The following is an 18,937-nucleotide window of genomic DNA, read 5'->3' on the forward strand; positions in this document are numbered from 1 at the left end:
AAAAGATTTAATGAATAAAACAGCGAAAGAGCTAATACAGTAGTGAAGTGGGACGAGTTCTGTGGGTTTCCAGGGCTCAAGTCCAGTTCATTCTCATTCATTCTCCTGGTTGAGTCATCAGTACAAAGTGGTGAACTGCGTGGGCTGTGTGCTGCTCTTGAATGGAGGTGAGGAGAATAAAAAGTTGTACGTTCGCAAAACCAAACAGGACATCTTCATCGTTTTGAAAGACATTTCCATACCTTGAATCTTGGCTTGCTTGTACAGCGGTACGAGACGATCCATTTCAGGCGTAGGCTCGTTCGCAGGCTCCAGCGTCGGGTCGAAGAGGGGCAGCAACATGGCCGCCAGGTCCCGGCCCACTTCCTTGGAGTTGAAGTTGGCGTGCGACCACTCGTCTGCGTGGTAGCGGCGTGAGAATTTCGTGAGAGGCCCGGCGCCACAAATGGCTGGATCGCTGGTGTGGAAAGTAGCGTTTATGACTAGTCTCCTGTCAAAGACCAGGAAGGAGTTGTTGATGCTCTTGAAGGCGTTGTAGTCGACTCCTCTATTGGAGAGGTTAATGAACACCTGAAAGGTGAAAATAAAAAAAATCTGTATGTTTCCATTTGTTTGGATTTAGTGTAAAAGTATAAATTCTAAACATTTCACTTCTGCTAATGCAAAGGTTTCTGCACGTCCCCACAACTCGCCTGGTGTTCGTCCATATCTAACGTGGGATCTCTATCTTAAGGCAATAGTTTTAACAACAGTTTTGCTTTCTAGCCAATAGTTAGATGAAAAAATTCATACCAATCGTATGTCTGTTAAATATGAAGCTGCAGCAAGGAGATGGTTAGCTTAGCTTAGCATTAGGCACATAACAAAATGTGTCTACCAGCACCTCTAAAGTTGACTGAATAACAAGTTAAATTTTATTCATACAAAAAAAAACAAAGCTATGGGGGGGGGGGGGGTGACTTACTGGAGTCTCTGCTGGTTTCCTGCCAGCCTTAAAACAAGACTCCAGGAAGACACTATTCCTGGGCCGGTAATAGTCCAGCCATGGAAGTATTAAACCTGTGCGCAAAAAAATGTATTTTCCACATGTACCTTAGTTTTATATTTGTAAAAAAAAAGGTATTTCATCTGTGAAGTCTGTGGGCATAGCAGGAGAAACACTAATGAGCATGTAGAGTGCGCTGGTCGAGCAGTTTTCCTTCACATGAATGGGTGCCATTTTGGAGTCTGTTTGGAGTCCAGTTATTTCTATGCGTCCATGAGTCCAACGCAAAACCCTCCCGTAAATACACAACATGTCGGTTTTACTCTAGGGATTTTGTACGGACTAAACAAATGACTTATAAAATAATAAGTAATCCTATAAAGCGAATAAGCATATTGCCCTAAATGTCAAACTAATCTTTTAAGATGCATAGTGGCACTTGCAGCACTTTCAGAGCCTGTTTAAAAATGTTGACTCAGTGTCAGACGATGTGAGCCAGATATGACTGGATGGGTCCATTAGAAATAAACTGAGGATGACACAGATTGTTCTGTCACAAATGTGGACTGCTGATTTAAACAAAAGAGCAGCTGACAATCTCAGCCCATGGACCAGTTAATCATTTGTTCTGGAGCTTTCAACCGCATCACACATTCTTCATCAGCAGTAGTTTGCTCAGTTATACTTGAACTTTAGATGTTTGAGCTTAGTGTGATTTAACTTTAAGTGGAGAAATCCAAGTCTCACAACTAGTAGGACGGCGTGACATGATTGAACGCTCCATCACAAGTGAGTAATCTGGCTTTGAGTTGAGACTGTTTTGTCATCTGATGTTTGCTTTGAAAGGCCAGAAGAGAAAGGATTAGTAACACCAAACCTTGAAAACAGAGAATATGCTCTGAAAGCAAACTGTAATACAGAAAGTTTTCCAGTAAACAACACAATTAAATTCAGTGTATCTCACCAAAACACACTGTTTATATCCTTGAGCTCTAACAAAAGTAACACATACCAGACAGCAGAATCATCTACTGTCTGAAATAATTAAAATTATAAATACACCAAAATGATTTCGTGCTTGACGACACAGTCGGCTTCCAGGAGGAAAATTAACATCCAACCAGCAGCCACAAGCTGGTGAATTTAGCCTGTTGTTTCTGAGCCTTTCAGCTCTACCAGACACCCTGGCCAGTCACCCACCATTGTTTGGGGAACATTTGCTTCTGTAAAAACTAATAACTGACTGGGTAAGCAACTTTGACTTACTCCACACTGCAGATGGAGGGGCTCTGCGTCAGTGGTGAATGACACAGAGGTGAGAGGATCGGGGTGATCTCCGTTGTTCATCTGGGCCAGCAGGCAGTTATGGTGGACCTGGACCTCTGCCTTTTCCATGGCTGATGCCACAGCCTTCTCAACGTCATGGTCGCTGAAGCAGGAGACACCGGGCTCGGGAGGTGGGAGGACTAGATGGATGCGATATCCCCGGACGCCAAGGCTGAGTAAAGTCTCCGTGGTGGTGAAGACGTCGATGCTGTTTCCGTACACGACGGCATTATCTGGAGAAACACAAGGAATAATTAGCATAGTGTTTTCATAGTCTTTCAGAGCGTCTTCAACATTTTGTGTTCAGCCAAATTCATTGGCAACCTATCCAATTGTTGTTGAAAAATTTCTCTTAAACCCACAAACATCATCCTCCTGGCGATGCAATACTTTTGAGTTTTTGAGATGTTTCCATCTGAACCAGAATTGGGAATTTTCTCCAAATCATTCAGCCGTACTTTCACTAAAACGTTCAATACCATATCTCTAACTGATAGATGATCATCAACAGTGGATTTTTATATTAATATTTATTAAACAGCAGCACATCTGTCACATTTATAAATAACATATGTGAAACATCATGACTGGTTTCAGAATTAAATATATAAAAGAAAACTACCTACTGCCTCAATAACAACACTTTTGCTAAAAAAGAAAACAAATTAAGGGTTCATTTTTCTCAATTTAAGTGCTCTTGCCTTAACTTCGGATTGTCCTCAAAGTTGATGTTTATCGTGGTGCAAAATTGTAATGTTCCAGAGTCATGATACAAATGATTTCCATTTTTTAATCTAAGATTTTCCAATCAACAAGAGTTTTTGCTCAGGTTTTCCAAACAGCCTTGAAAGAGGGCAGGAAGGGCTGCGTGTGTTTTACAAGAAGAGGTCCTCGGATTTCTGAACCCTGAACCGCAGATGCAGCAGAGAAATAAAAAAATTAAATCTGAACATCTGAATGGTTTTTTTTTTTTTGGAGAGAATCCATCCTTGGATGCTTTCTCTTCAGAGAAGCTTCTATACAATGATAGTATGTGCTCCCCATCTCATACTAATTATATTACATTTAAAGCACAATGCCTGGAACAGAGGGATCATCCTGCCAATGGTATGTGAGACAAAGACAACAAAAACTGACAAAATATGTGCAGTAATTTATACTCACGTGGTTTTATGTTTTTCTGATAGTGCTGCAGTGCATATAATTTTGGTCATAAAACAGATAACTGAATCCTGTGCAAACAATCAACAAAAAGAAGTAGAAAATCTATATTTCCAGCAACAATCTATTCTAATCAAACATGTTCTGATAAATTGTTGTGTGTCAAGTCAAAACAAACTTTGATAAAGTCAGTGTTGCTTGAAATGGGTGAAAATAATAGTGTTTCCTCTGGACTGTGCCAGCATGATTACGTAAAAGATTAAATGGAAAATATTTGTTATTAAATCGTCCCTAAAATGAAGTAAAGATGTCCCGAGCTGATACAACCTTGTGTTGTATAATAATAAACTTTTTTTGATACCACAATGACTAAAACTACTCTTTGCTGGCATCTCTACTCTTATGCAATCTTCAATCCGAGACAGTTTTCTCCCTCAAGAGACAATAAAGTTGAACTCTTATTAAAACACAGTGTGTAGTTGGTGCAGCGGCGCTCTCCAAGGTGCTGATCTTGCTGCTGGGAGAGAGCTATACTGAGTGCTCGCTTTCTCCCCCGTCCACAGCAGCGGGAAGGTTTCTGCCAACGGGACCTTCCATCCAATAACATCCATGTCTACTCAATGACCTGTTTCCTTGCATATGTATGAACCCTCTGTAAGTGTTTTCGGTTTTCTGAATCTTGAATCTCCTTTCACATGTAAGTACAAGACAGAAGAGTATATATTTTTGTCTCTTTGTTGTTCTCTGCCCTGTAGAAGGCGGCCTTCTACAGGGCAGAGAACAACAAACAAGGCCAACTGACTACTTGATGTATTTAGTTGGATTTGTTGGCTGTAGTGTTATTTGTTTTGCAAAGAGAATAAAACTCCTTAACTGCCAAAAGACACCTTTTCCCCCTCTAACCTTCTCAGATAGTTTCAATAAAATAACTTTGAGGCCTAAAGATTTACAATTATCCATATTAGAGAAGTCCAAAAAATTAATACAGATTGTGTAGCAGAACTTTAAATAATAATTATAAAATAATAAGTATTTCTGATTTACTTTTGATACTATAAGCACTCATTGCTGATAATACTTCTGTACTTATGTATTTAGAATACATGACTTTTATTTGTAATCGAGTATTTTTACAGTGATGTATTGGTACTTTTACATTAGTAAATAATCTAAGTAGTTGGAATAATAGAGTAGTAGAGTTAATAAACACAGCTTTTACGGGCTGTGTCTCTGTCCATGGTGCTGAAGGAGAAGAGCTCTGCTGCTGCTACTGAACCATCAAGGCCAGCAGAACACAAAGCTACTCGTCAATAAATCTATAGTACCCGGCTCTCTTCATCTCTTTACTCCGTCTACTACTAGAAAATGTACATTTTTATGTCTACAAAAAAGAAGGGACTGAATTCCCCAAAAACGTCAAGGCGCACCGCTTTGTTCAGGTACAAAAGTTAAAAAGCTTTATCAGGGTCCTGAGGTTGACGGGTATGCAGTCAATATGGGCTGGTTCTGTTTTTAATCATGTAGCCACTAAAATAAAGGCCTTGAGCCTTCACAAAGGAATGTGCCTTGACTTTTTAGGGAATTTCCTACCAGAGCATCAGCAGCGCTTATCTTTTTGTTTTGTCTTTTCAAGAAGCTCTTGCTCAATCCCAAAATAAATACACACTAGAACACCAAATGTGGATTAATCCTCTGCTGAAAACTAACAAACGCACTATTTGACTTCAGTAAGAACCACGGTTCTTGGGTCTGAGAGCAACAAACGGGGTAGAGAAGTCAGAAAAGCACTGAGAGAAAACAACATATTTCTATATCTGGTATTTTCCTGGTATTTGTTGTCAAAAAGAAAAGAGACAGAACAAAAAAGACTGCACTCTGCTTTAGTCTAAGGCTAAAATTTACATTTACTCTCTGTTTCTTTCTGCTGTTATTATTAAAATATGGAAATAAACATGGTATCTGCTTGAGTCTGTTGTAGCAATTTGCATTTATTAATGGTTTTCCTTTATGACTGGGATCAACTAATTAGTATGTATAAAAGCCTCACTCTAGATCACTGCACAATTCCTTCAGAGAGCAGATTCATTTTGCTTAATGACACTGTGTTTTTTCCCGCTCTGAAAAGCCTGGCTCTCAGAAAGTGATATGATAATGGAAAAAGGATGGAAGAGGCCGACCTGATTCACAGAGATGAAAGATTTCTCTGCAGCTAATTAGCTGCTAATTATACTGGGGCACTTCAGCGCTGACTGACAGTAATGACATACTACTACAGATTCATATTAGGTTCTGTGTGTGCGTGTGTGGGGGTGGGTATTACTCATGTTGTGGGGACTCACCTTCCAAATGTGGACTTGGACTTGGTTTATGGGTGGGTTAAGGGTTAAGCTTTAGTAGTGGTTATGGTTATTGTGAGGGTAAGTCTCCGGGGAATGAATGTAAGTCAATATCATGTCCCATAAAGTACTGGAAAAACAACTGTGTGTGTTCAATTACCCTCCAGCTCCACAAAGTTGGCACACAGCCAGCGGCGAGCAGCCATGCAGTCGTAGAGGTCGTTGAGGGTGAAGAGGTTGGATGGGACGGGACCGGAGTATCTGCGGTGAGCGGACTGAGCCTGCAGCTGGCTGTTTGTGACGGGCTGGCTCACATCCACACCAGTCGGACAGGGCACCTACAGCATCACATGGCACACATAGATATAAAGATTATAATGTACATTTCAGACAATGATGACACCCAAAGTGTCTTATAAACACTTATAAACAGCTCTGACCTAAAGCAAATATAATGAATCATAGCGTAGAAGTAGTACTGCTAAAGGATAGATGAATGGGATAATTAATGTTGGCATAGTTTTACTGACATACAGAATTTTGTTGGCAGTAAAGTTGCACACATTTGCTCTCTTTGGAGAGATCTGATGACACATCTTATTGAGGGGAGCACATTTCCATATTTTATACACTAACCCTCATCCCCAAATATGCACCTGACTGTAGTTTTAGTTACTTCAGCTGTATTTGGTATTCAGAGAGCCTTTATGGGAAACCAGAAATCCCTACTGAGCTCTCAAGGCATCATGGGGCTGATTCAATGTATCATCTGCATTGCAGCGAGGCGTGTTGACAGCCCTATTGTGACAAACCTGCTGTCTTATAGACGGCTCAGATTAAAAGGCCAAAAGTGTTGATCATGTCACCCCAGTGTCTCACTGTCTCACCTGGTACTGCAGGCCTGTACACAGGATGAGGTGATCGTAGGGCACCTTCCCACCACCACACACAAGGACGTATTTGGACTTCCTGTTGATGCCAACCATCTTCCCAGTCACCACGTTAACGCAGGAATGCAGAGGGACCTGGGCCAAGTCTCGGCTGCTGTATGCGTGACTGAGGGGAGGGAAGAGGACTGAGTAGATTCAGAAACTTTGATTCTGCTGGGAACTTTTTTCACAATGTCCTAAAACTACCATTGTACTTTTTCACTGCTCACTATTGATTTTTATTTAGATTTTTTATTAATCGCAATAAGCAGAAAGATTATAATGCATGCCTCTCGGTCGGTCCTCCACTTTGGTGCAAACTGAAATATCACAACAACTTTTTTCTCTCCAGACAGTCTCCATTGGTCCTTTGACAGGTCAATATTCACTTTTCCAGTGCAGTTTCTCAACATCTTCAACATTTGTTGGTACAAAATGTTCTACAGACATGTGGGTTTACCAGATGATGAACCCTGCAGACTTTGGAGGTCATCTGACTTTTGCTCTAACCCCACCATGAGAGCTATGAGATGGTTAACATGGTAAACACTATACACGCTAACCATCAGTATATTAACTTGCTAATCTTAGCAGAGCCGCTAGCTTGGATGTAGACTTTTAGTCTTGTTCTATTTGTCTTGCTATTTTATCAGTGAATGCAGGAGAAATGTGTTGCTCAGATTTCTTAAATCTGGAAATCATTCAGGATAAATTTACACCATATTGTATAGCTATTAGTTTGGTGCACTCATGAATTTAAAAACTAGGCAACTTATTAAACTCTGGAGTGAATTAATGTATTTGTAAATGATGACTTGAGTTTATAACACCTAAAACTAGTAGGGCACTTGGAGAGCGCAGACCTCTGCCAAAGCAAATAGCCCAGTGGTCGGCAATAGGCGGCCCGCGGGCCAGAACCGGCCTGCCAGCAATGATATCTGGCCCACGGACAGATTGCTTTGATAGCAGAAAAATATAAAAATAAAAAAATTGATGGCGGCTGGTGCTGAAACAGATCTCAGTCATGACAACTACAGTTATTCCCACAATCACTTCCTCTTCAGTGATTGTGCCTCCAAAATAAAAGCGGCAGAGCGTTTTTTGCAGCAATGCTTTATGTCGAGTTTATTGAGAGCTTTTACCTTGAAGAGATTGAAGGACATTCAAAAGAGTCTCTGGCCTGCTTGACACACCTCTGAAAAAGCAGTCAGTAAACGTGTGATTGAATTCCCCTAAATTTCCTCAGGGAAATGAAAATAAGGTTATGGTTAATGAATGAGGATCCAACGCCGGGACCACACTGCAGCACAAGCTTTATTGTGAGCATGTGCAAAAGTGTAATCAATTTGTTTAACAAGGGAGAAAAAGAATAGGGGGGGGGAGGCAGGGTACACCATGGACAGGTTGCCAGTCCATCGCAGGGCAACACATAGACAGACAACCACTCACACCTAAGGACAATTTAGAGACACCAATTCACCTAGACTGCATGTCTTTGGATGGTGAGAGGAAGCCGGAGCACCCGGAGAGAAGCCACGCAGACACGGGGAGAACCTGCAAACTTCACACAGTACCGACTGAGCTAAATGTGCACACGAGTATCCAAGGATTTGAAATGATTTGACTTTGTTCTGGCCCTCCATGTAGCGGCTTGACTTATTTGCCGACCCCTGCAATAGCCCCATCTTCTATGATATGCAAATCTGCAAGCGTAACCACGATATATGTCTGGATATACAGTTTTTACAAAAGTATTAGAATTACAGTAAGTTGAAATATGGTTGAGCCTCATCATCTCAGCTCACAAGCGACCTATCTCGCAATGTTAACGAAAGTGAAAAATGATTTGTGAATCTGCCGCGTGATTTCGATCTGCTCCAAAATGCCCACGCTGCACCACTTAACCGTGTTTAAAGAAAATCAGGCAAGTAATTTTTCCATAATCCTGCTGACAAACACACGGCACTGAAAACATGACCTCCTGAGCATAGGTAACAATTACACAGCTTAGATATTTTTAGAGCACTTTCACAGTATGTTGAGAAATACTGTATCCAATAGGTAATACAACGTGCCACAAATTTTCCATTTTCATGCCTAATGTTGTTCCACTGGCTCACCTTGTGGACAGAAATCCGATGTCCTTGTGGTTGTAGTCGCTGAGGAAACCATGTGTTGAAATGAGGGTCAGGTTGTTGAACCTCAGGTGAGGGCTATGAGAGAACAAACAACACTGAAAAGCATAAGAGCCTTTCCACGCAACACATTGAATACATACAGGACACCATGTGAGAGGAATGTTTTCTGGGGAAGGACAACTTCAATTTCTAAAACAACTTCCTGCTTCATCCACTGATGTGCAGCAGCATTTAGAAAGCCTGACTAATGTCAGCCATGTCAAGAGGAAGACAAAGAATATGAAATAAAACTCTTATAGCGATGTGCTATACATGAAAGATGTTTGGCCCTTGAAATCTTTAAGTATTAGCTGCTATTGCTGCAAATACTACTAGTGTTGCCATTCAGGAGTAAAGTAAGATCAAGGAATGGCTTGCAAGATGTTTTCTCTTTATATGGACTGAACAGAATCCTAAAAAACTAAAACGATTAGCAAGTTATTGTCCTTGACAGATTTATTTCGTTGTCTACGATGTTTGTTAGACTGTAGTCTGAGTGGAGAGAGCACAACCATACAGATGCTGGGTGAGGTGGATAACAGGACAAGCTTTTGTTAAGAAAGTAAGTTTAAAGGCGTTGCAGACAGCACACACGGGCCATTTCTCTTATCCTGGCCTATTAGACCTGGACTATTAGCCCGAGGTAGCCGGTTTTAGTCAGGACCGTGCAGTATGTTCTCGGGGGTAGCCGGTTACACTTTGGTGAGATCACATTACATAAACAAAACAGAAACCTCAGGATATCACAGGACCTCACTGAGACATAAAAAAGGAAGTAAATACATAAAATGACTTTAAGCAAACTATAAAACCTTAATGCAAACAAAGATATAACAATAAATAAGTCAGTGATCTTACAGAACCAGCCTGTCCTCATTCGAATACTTTTCATATAGGAGGATGTTAAAAACATGGTTAGTTAGGTAAAAGGAGTCTAATGGTGTAAATTTGGAAAATGGATTCAGACTGCACCACTTTGTCAAGCTGTTTCCTGTATCGCAAATAAAAACTAATTTCTGTTCTTATTTTTTGTATAGAATATTTTTATTTATTAGTGATTGAAAGGGTTTGATTTGAGTGTGGATAATGTACATATTTATAATATTTTATTGGTTTGCTGGATGTAGGATGATGCCAATAGAAATAAATCTTGAGATTTCATTGTGTCATCCTTGACATTTTTTGTAGATGTGTGTGACTTTTTGCCTCCCCTAACATAATGTAAAATCAACTACACCAAACTATTGAGTGTGTAAGTTCCTTCCTGATCTTAGAAAAAGTAGTTTGACATTAAAAAAGACCATCAGATGCAGTGGAAAGCTCTAGAAAAAGTAGTGAATCCATAATTAGAAATGTTGCTTCAGTAAAACTCAAACACAGTTGAATTGTCTGAGAGTCATTCTGCTGAAAGATGCAACATTTAAACATAAATGAAAAATTTATTTGTTTACTCAGTGATTGGGATCTTCTCAGTTGGAAGTTCTTTAGTCTACGGATGTCTTTGTAGTTCCTGAGCCCTCCTACCTCTTGTGTTTTTACTGTCTACAATATACAACATCTCTTGTGATGCAAATAACCTCTTTTATGGTGGCCTACAGGACATTACACAGCTGATAACAGCAGCTCCTGCTCCTTCGTCCAGTGAATAGGAGTGTGTACCTCGCAGTGTTCAGCCTTATCACACAGACGCCTCTGATCGTCTCCTGCTGTTTTTATCTCGGCTTACCGCTAAATTAACGCCCACCGCCACAGATCTGCATCACCAGACGCCAACACGCTGGTAAACTGACTGGGTATAGTTTGGATGACGGTAGTATAACCTACCACGATGACGGTGGGAGGTTATATTATATATACAATATGGGGTTTTACTGAGTGAGAGGATAGAAATTTGCAACCAGCAGAGATTTGGGGAAGAATTTTGCAAATTGATGAGAAGAACTACTTTATGGTAATATTGCATTTACAGGATTTTGGAATCAATCTAATGATTTGTCAGGTATTTAAATCACTGGATTAAAAACATCTGATTATTTTAACAGTTTCCAAATAAAATTCCCAGTAAAGGAACTATTATATTTGATATCGTAATAGTCTAACGGCTGCAACTAACACTGGTATTCATTATCAATTAAGCTGCAGAAAATGAAGATTTCCCAAAGCCAGAGCCAAAGCTGACGTCCTCAAACTGCTTGGTGTCTAAAAACCAAAGATATCCATTTTACAATGATATAAAAATAGAGAAAAACAGCAGATTCTCACATTAGACAGCAAATTTGGGGCATTTTTGTTTGTTAAATAACTTAAAGGATTAAAACTTGGGCTATATTTCTGTCAAAGACTAATGGCTTAATTGACTAATTGTTTCTTTACAAGTTATATTACTCACTTGTAGAGAGCAGCAAAATAAGCATGTATGAAAATGATGAGGATTTTTTCCCCCAGTGAAACCTACAGATTTATCGACCAAACCAGAGTTTACAGCTGGATCAAGTAAAGAATCCATAACTGTCATTACCAAGCTTTGTGTCACCAGTGGTTTGATCCTTGATTTTGACATGAGCATGCAAATAATAATAATAATCATCCATCAGACAATGACTGCAGTCAAACTTTCCTTGTTAATCTGTGCCAGAAGGTGGATTTATGCCGCAGCACTGAGGCATTAAGGCCCATTATTGGTGTCTGGATGTGACTGAATCAGAAGCCCTGGATTTGCTCTGTTATCAGCCGGTGACAGACGGCCGTGCTGACCCTGCAGCCTGACCGCAGCGAGCAGAGGGCCGAGCTGCCGCAGAGCTCTTTATCTGTCTGACCCCATCCCAGCCAGTAATGGAGTTGGAGGGGTGGTGCTGGTGCTGCTGGGATGGATTCAATGAGCACATGGAAAGCTGTGTTTGGGTGGGGGAGTGAAGGGGGATGGACGTTTGGGCAGGGCTGATAAGGGGGGCCCCAGCAGGCCGAAACTGACCCATCATTCACCCTCTCAATGCATCACCGCCTCACCATTAGTTCAGCGGACACTAACTGCCTCATTAGTCAACTCATTAGTGACAGCAAACACAGATCGCTGCAGCAGATCCCTGATGGGGGGAAACAGTGGAGTGGCTAATTAAAGGGGGCCAGCACTGGCCCTGCTGAATGCCAGGCCGCAGACAGCTGCGTGCTACCCGCCCCGCCATCACCGCCGTGCCAGCCTTGCCAACTCAGAGAGCTATGAGTTCTCACTCGCACAAAACAACGACCCTGGTTGCCTGGCAGCTATCGCCCGGTTCTGAATCAGCAGCCCCGCGCTTCTTATTATCTGCCGGAGCAGTTAATCTCACAAAGCCAGGACGAAGGCAAACATGTAAGACGCCCGACCCGGAGTCAAGTGACATTTACAGAGATTGGATTCCCGGAGTAAAAGACGATAAAGAAATGAAAGGAAGCTTTAGTGTCGGACTGCTCTGGTTGGGTTCAGGGTTTCTGGAGTATTTCTCTACATACAGAATGTGTGATAAACATTATAACAGCTGCAAGCTGTCTATTATACCTCCTGCATCGTCTCTGTGCTCTTCACCACTTGTCTGTGTTTACTAGCAAATTACAGATAAGGCTGGTGTTACTAGTGTTATATTTTTCTTATCATCCACAAATCCCATGAAAAGACCCAGACCAACAGTGTCACAGTTTTTCCGACTTCCCTGTCTGTCACTCTCAAGCCCCAAGCCCACTGGCTCCTACTGAAGGTCACACCTTTCTAGTATTAAAAATCCTTCGTAGTTTTTAACAACCGTTACTCAAACAGAAAGAAACAGGAAGCATTTGTTGGGGACTATTTTCAGCGGCGGATGAATCCACATTTGGTGGTCTAGTGAGTATTTGGTGCAGCAGGACGGCGTATGTGAGGCTGAATAAGAATAAACTACAGTGTGTGTTCGTGGTGGTGTCTCCCAGTGCAACAGTGTTTGCTACACACTCAGTACTTGCTAGTAGACACATTCAGCGCTGGTTTTAGTCTTTTCATGGAATTTCAAGGCAATGAGATGAAAATAAAGAATATTACCACAAACTAACTGACGCACAGAAAACTCTGCAGCATAGGAGAACTGGCTGGTATCTGAGTGTTCAGGAACATAATGAATCTGCCATGTATAGCCTGCTGTGTGCTGTGTCCTTGATGGGAACTTGGCGATGGCAGGGTATACACACAATGCACAGATGGTGAGAGGTGTGTGTGTGGGGGGGGTGTCAATAGGGGCCCTACAGCAAATTGTGCCCCAGGGCCCCTTAAAAGGTTAATCCAGCCGTGACTACAGAGATAAATGTGACATTATTTGTCACTGCTGCCAGTAATTCAGAAAAAGGCCATAGTATACATAGTCTTCAGCAAATCTGGGAGAAAAATGGCAATGGGGAGCTTGTGAGGAAGACTCACCAGAAACAAAGCGCCTCAAGGAAAGATAAACCTGTGTCTGACGCCCCCACCACCACAATCCTGGCATTAATGGCGACCTTTGGCTCCATGGTTAACTTTCTGCTGATAAGGCTGAGAGCAAACGGTGCCTGAGAGAAACACAGAGAGAGAAAACAGTCCAATTTAGTGTTTTTTCTTAAGTAAAGCAATCTGGAAGGCAAAAATGACTGGTGCCATTTTCTGAAAATGTAATAATATATCAAATGCATGGAAGTATTAACCCACTAAAAGCATTACATAATGATGGGGATTTTGAATATCACAGGATGAGGAAGGAACCAGCTTTCTTTGAAGCACTTAATCTGCCTGCCACTGGAACCTTTATAGTCTGTAATGTTAAAGTAAGGTTTTGCCAAATCTTACGCTTCTGAAATATGTGCTGAATGAAACTAACTGAATATCAACAACCAACCTTTTACAGGTGGTCGGAAAATTTAAAAAAAAAAGACTACTAGGCATTAGCCAACCTAAAGTAGATGCGCCTTGAGGCTGAGATGTTTCACATCAGAATTCAGCTGAATGAAAAGACTTAATTATCTATATTGTATAACTCAAATGACTAAAGGGAAGGCTTCTGCATCTTTAAACTTTCTGGTCAACCCTACATCTTTTCAGGGTATATTTCTGTTTCTAGGTTATTTTAATTGTAATTCATTCTCCTCTTTATTTTGGTTTTCTAGTGTTTCTTGACTACTTGAATCTTTCCCAACACTTATACACACTCACACACCTGCACGCCTCTTCCTATCTCTAACTCCCTGTATGTGTCTGCTCTGCTGACTTTCTTTTCCCAGCAGCAGGTGCACTTTATGTGGAGGAGACTTGTTAATGACGTAGCCTATCGAAACCAGCATAGTACCGAATGACATCTGTACTGGTACTGTTCACTGTTGCTCTACCTGGCCCATGCTTGTAAAACATCCACCGTGTCTGCGTCCTGTAACGTAAAAACAGATAACATCTCTCTCTGTGTCACCAAATATACTTTGGCGGCCGTTAAAATACCCGGGTGCCCTGTCCAAGTAAAGACTATATGTGGGAAACACTGCATTAAAGTATGTGTTTATTCATATGACACATTTTTCTTTAAAACATGAGATGCGGACACGGCATTTTAAAGCTTAAACCTTGAAAAACCTTTGGACAGCCATTGCAATATCAAATGAAGGCAATATTTGGTGTTTCGCCTTATAACAGGAGCTAAATGTACGATTACTTCTACTCTACAAATTAACTGTCTAGTAGAAATCTATATTCTACTAATTTGCAACAGTAAATAAGTTTTAAAGAAACCTTTTGCCACTTGGATTATGTTTTTTAATCAACATAATCATGAAGGATATCTGCCGGTATATCTGCCTATATCCAGTCTCCGGTGCCTCCTGGCACTTTGTCTTGGTGTGCTGCACATAATCCAGGTAGAAAATAAGTGTCCCTCAAATTTGTCAAAACAAATTAGCTGTAAATAGACATAATTTCTGAGACAAAAAGAGAAGGACAAACATTTTATGAATTGAAACAACCTCCTCTGTGGTGGAGGGAAATGATGCTGCACTTAAACTAGAGAAGCTCAGATATTTTCTTTTCTGAATCATAGTAACACCAGGCTCTAAACTTTGGCTCTGTCCGATAAAATAAACATATTTGTTGTCACTTTTATCATTCTCTTCTGCAGACCCATCCCGCTGGGACAGATGTGTAGATATTTGAGGTGATCCTTTTTTAATTATTCATTTTTAAAAATGTTATTTATTCATATTTTGTGCTTTCATCCCGCTGTCTACCCCTGTTTGTGTAATTATCGGGTGTTTGTTTTATATTCATATGTTCAAAAATCAACAAACACAGTAAGAAAAATTTAAGAATTTCAATAACCGCCGCTTCAGATTTGAATGAGATGGAAACACAGGGACAAAACGTGTGACCTGACAGTTAAGGAACACTTTTCCACAATAATTACCAAAGTGTCCCACAGGAATTAGTAGAACGCTGCATTCTAATTTCCCAATTCCTCCACCGCCAATGAAGCATCTCTGGTCCTCGCCCTGTGATCTGAGGCAGCTAATGGCTCCTTCATCATCTATAATTAGGCAGATTGGCCCCACAATGCACCTTGTTGGATGAAAACAGCACTGAGTGAAAAAAGGGGAAACCCGAGGGTGAAATTAACCTTTGTGTAATATTCATATAATTTCCAGGAGGGTCTGTGCGCCCGACATCTGTCACTTACTGAGAGACGTTACGGCCCAGGGTTTGGTTAGCAGGAAAAGAAAAGAGCATATGGTTTATTTTGTATGTGATAAATACATCTGTGCACACATCAGAAGATATCCAATTATACAGTGTGTGTCTGTATATATATGCATATATATATTCCCCAGTTTTAAAATTTAAAACTTTAATTTCATTTTTTTCTTTTTAATACTTTTGTTATTTTTGTTTCTATTGCAAAAGTAAATTCCAAACGCATGTTTTAGGAGGTACTTTGGGAAGATATTTTAGCCTGATGAGAAACCAGCTAGCTTCATTAAAGTTGTGAGAGTATAAGTGCTGTTTTCTAGACATGAAACTGCGTTCCAGAGAATTGGATTTTGATAACAGGTTGAACGAAAAACAAAAGGAGAGAAGTTAACTACGACACTCAAGGAGCATTTTTGTACGAAACATCCAGTCCCAGAAATTGAAAATTCAGCTTTAAAGCCAAACATTAAACATTGTAGTAAACTGTAAACATTCATCTGTTCACTTTGTTCAGTTTTGACTGAAGTCAGCAACTGTGGAAATGTATTTTGTTCCCAAATGCACCAAAACATTCTGAAACAAAAATAAAAACTGTACTTGTTATTGCATGTAGGCAAATTAAATGCCTACATGCATCCATCTGAATACTGCAGGAATTAACCAGATGAGGTATTCAGATGAACAAAGCTCCTGTCTCATCTGCATGTGTGGTGGAGCAGGTGCAGCAGCTCTTATCACGCTGGAGATGCCCCACCTTCCCTAAACACAATGACTGCAGTTCTGTGTAATATGATCCTGTATTGACAGAGAGGGAACAGGTGCTTTAAATTTGATTAATCATCCCGAGGCCGACGTCAGGAGGCAGAGGGAAAGCTCGGAGGTGAAGCTCTTATCTGCACGGTAGCCTGGAAATCACGCCTGCTGTGTTACCAAGGTGAAGGCGGCGGGCTGGGTTTGATGGAGTGAAATGAACATATGAGTGTGCATGTGACGCCTCGGGTCTAAAGAGCACTGCTGTACATGTAGTAAATATTTGAAGTACAGGACAGTAAAATAAATCACGGGCACATTAAGATCAGCCAGACCTGAAACCAGAACACAGGACTCAGGGTAGAAATTAAACCAAAGAAGAGTAAACCAGTAAGAGCTGGGATTATCATTACTCACCTGTCACTTAAGGTTTTTATTTACAAATAAAGAAACCAGTAGCTCTCAAAGTGACACTATCTGCTTAAGTCACTAGAAATAGACAACTTAAAAACATTTTGAGAGATTCAGGGCTGAAGTAAAAACAGGTGGTTGGGCTACGCTCGCAATTATTATTTAAATTGCGGATATTAGTAAACACTTTCGGACATTCTCTCCTCAAACGCATTCATGGTGATTCATTAATTTTTACATGTGAAAAGTGAAAGAATTAGAGAATAGAGACAGAAGTTCAAATCCTGCTTTCTCACCTCCACAGACCTGGCTGTATATATTGTTTTATTTAATAAAATTTATTTTATATATTGTGATATTTTAAAATACATTTAATTATTTGTTAAGTTCTTGATACCTTTGAAGGAGACCTGTAGTTTCTCTACATAACTTAATTAATATTGATGTGCAGCCTATTGTATTATCTTGAAGTTATCCAGAAGAACAAAGAGAGGAAGAGAGGCTTTTTTAAGTGTTTACATTTGAAATGATTTCCTTTCAGTAGTGGTTACACTTAAGCTACAATTCCAGCCTCAGTCACACTCAGTCACATACACCGTCCTGCCGCTGCAAATATTCACTAGAGCACCATCTGTGGATTAATCCACCAGTTAAAATAGTCCCCAACAAATGCACCATTTCCTGCTGTCAGAGTAACGTTGCAACACGACACACTGTTTAAGGAAATAACTGAGACTTTTTAAAACATAAAACTAGAATGTTCTGAGCTACAACTCTTTTTAACACTTTCATTTCAACTTCTTTCAGTGCTTGAAATTGACCTGTCGCTTCAACTTCTTTTACTGCTTTAACTCCATATACACCCATATATATGTGTAATTTTTAAAGATTTAACATCCATCCATCCTCAACCGCTTATCCTGCGTACAGGGTCACGGGGAGCTGGAGCCAATCCCAGCTGACATCGAGTGAACGGCGGGGTACACCCTGGACAGGTCGCCTGTCCATCGCAGGGCCACACATAGACAAACAACCAGTCACACGCACCTAAGGACAATTTAGAATCACCAATCAACCCAGAGAGACATGCGAACTCCACACAGAAAGGCCTGGAACGACCAAGGCTCAAACCCACCACCTTCTTGCTATGAGTGAGTGCCTTTTCTACCTACAAATACTTGTTGTGTAGACAAGCTTTGGTTGAACCAACACAACATTATTTCTAATTCTAATTGAGATCCAAACATTTTCACAGATATGAACCTTCTGTACTGAAGTTTCCCCTCCATACATTTAAGTGAAGCCTCTTCTACGGATCTGGGCTTTTTACCTTTTGAAACAGCACCATCTAGTGGTCACATTAACACCCTGCTGTGTTCCCTCTGTCAGCAGCCTTCAGCTAATCTACATTCCCTGGCAGGCTGCTCCCTGTCAGCCAGCTGCTGCAGTGCCCACCTGGTCCTCGGTGATCTGCCTGGAAGGGGCATTGATGCCAAGCTCCTCCAGCGGGTAGATGATCTGGCGTCGCGGGCGGACAGGGACCGCGCAGTTGAGGACAAAATCCAGATGGTGGACACAGGAATTCTGGGTGCAGAAGAAGAGGGCACAATGTCAGAGAGCTCAGAAAGAGAAAATCTCCTCTGAGGTCAAACAGCATCAGTGTGGGGGCTCAGGAGGCCACTGGAAGACGACACAGTGATAATGAGCTCTGGTGAAGAGGTTAGATGATGCAAGGTTTACACCGCTGATATGAGCTGCCTGGAAAACATCACCCAGGGCTTCATCCACTGCCTGATCAGAGCTAATTCTCTGTTTATCTTCTGCCATTATTCTCTTTGCACATCATCATCTCCCAATCTGGTGCTTGTTTGTGGAAGGTAATTAACAGAGAAAGTGGAGGCCTCTACACGTTGAGGAAATGTCTCATTATGGTGTGGTGAGGTGGAGCTGGCAGCACTGTCGGCACCTGCTGCCCTGACCCCGGGGACAGCAGCCTGCTGAGGGCGGTACTCTGCAAAAAATACTGCTGCTTAAAGCTATTATAACATTTTTATAAATACAAATCCATCTCTGTGATCAGCCTAAAGAGCTGCAGAAGACGAGAGATGCTGTAGACTTGTGTAATGTTGTTCACTTTAGTGTGAAGCAGGTGGTGAGCAAAA

The 18,937-nt window shown here is 41.0% G+C and overlaps 1 protein-coding gene across 2 annotated transcripts in view; it reads right to left on the bottom strand.

The window, feature by feature from the left end:
• cfap61 (cilia and flagella associated protein 61) overlaps window positions 1-18,937 on the bottom strand; it is a 35,304-nt gene that overhangs the window by 5,669 nt on the left and 10,698 nt on the right. For both annotated transcript variants that reach the window (XM_038726751.1, XM_038726750.1), the window contains exons 15-21: window positions 18,231-18,359; window positions 13,335-13,462; window positions 8,858-8,950; window positions 6,696-6,864; window positions 5,969-6,146; window positions 2,252-2,544; window positions 243-570 (exon numbers count right to left, since the gene is read on the bottom strand). In XM_038726751.1, the coding sequence (XP_038582679.1) occupies window positions 243-570; window positions 2,252-2,544; window positions 5,969-6,146; window positions 6,696-6,864; window positions 8,858-8,950; window positions 13,335-13,462; window positions 18,231-18,359 (1,318 nt within the window). The remainder of the gene's footprint in view (window positions 1-242; window positions 571-2,251; window positions 2,545-5,968; window positions 6,147-6,695; window positions 6,865-8,857; window positions 8,951-13,334; window positions 13,463-18,230; window positions 18,360-18,937) is intronic.

This window comes from Micropterus salmoides, unplaced genomic scaffold, assembly GCF_014851395.1.
Source record: "Micropterus salmoides isolate LMB-PRFRI ecotype aquatic unplaced genomic scaffold, ASM1485139v1 Ms_hic_scaffold_18, whole genome shotgun sequence".
Taxonomy (NCBI): domain Eukaryota; kingdom Metazoa; phylum Chordata; class Actinopteri; order Centrarchiformes; family Centrarchidae; genus Micropterus; species Micropterus salmoides.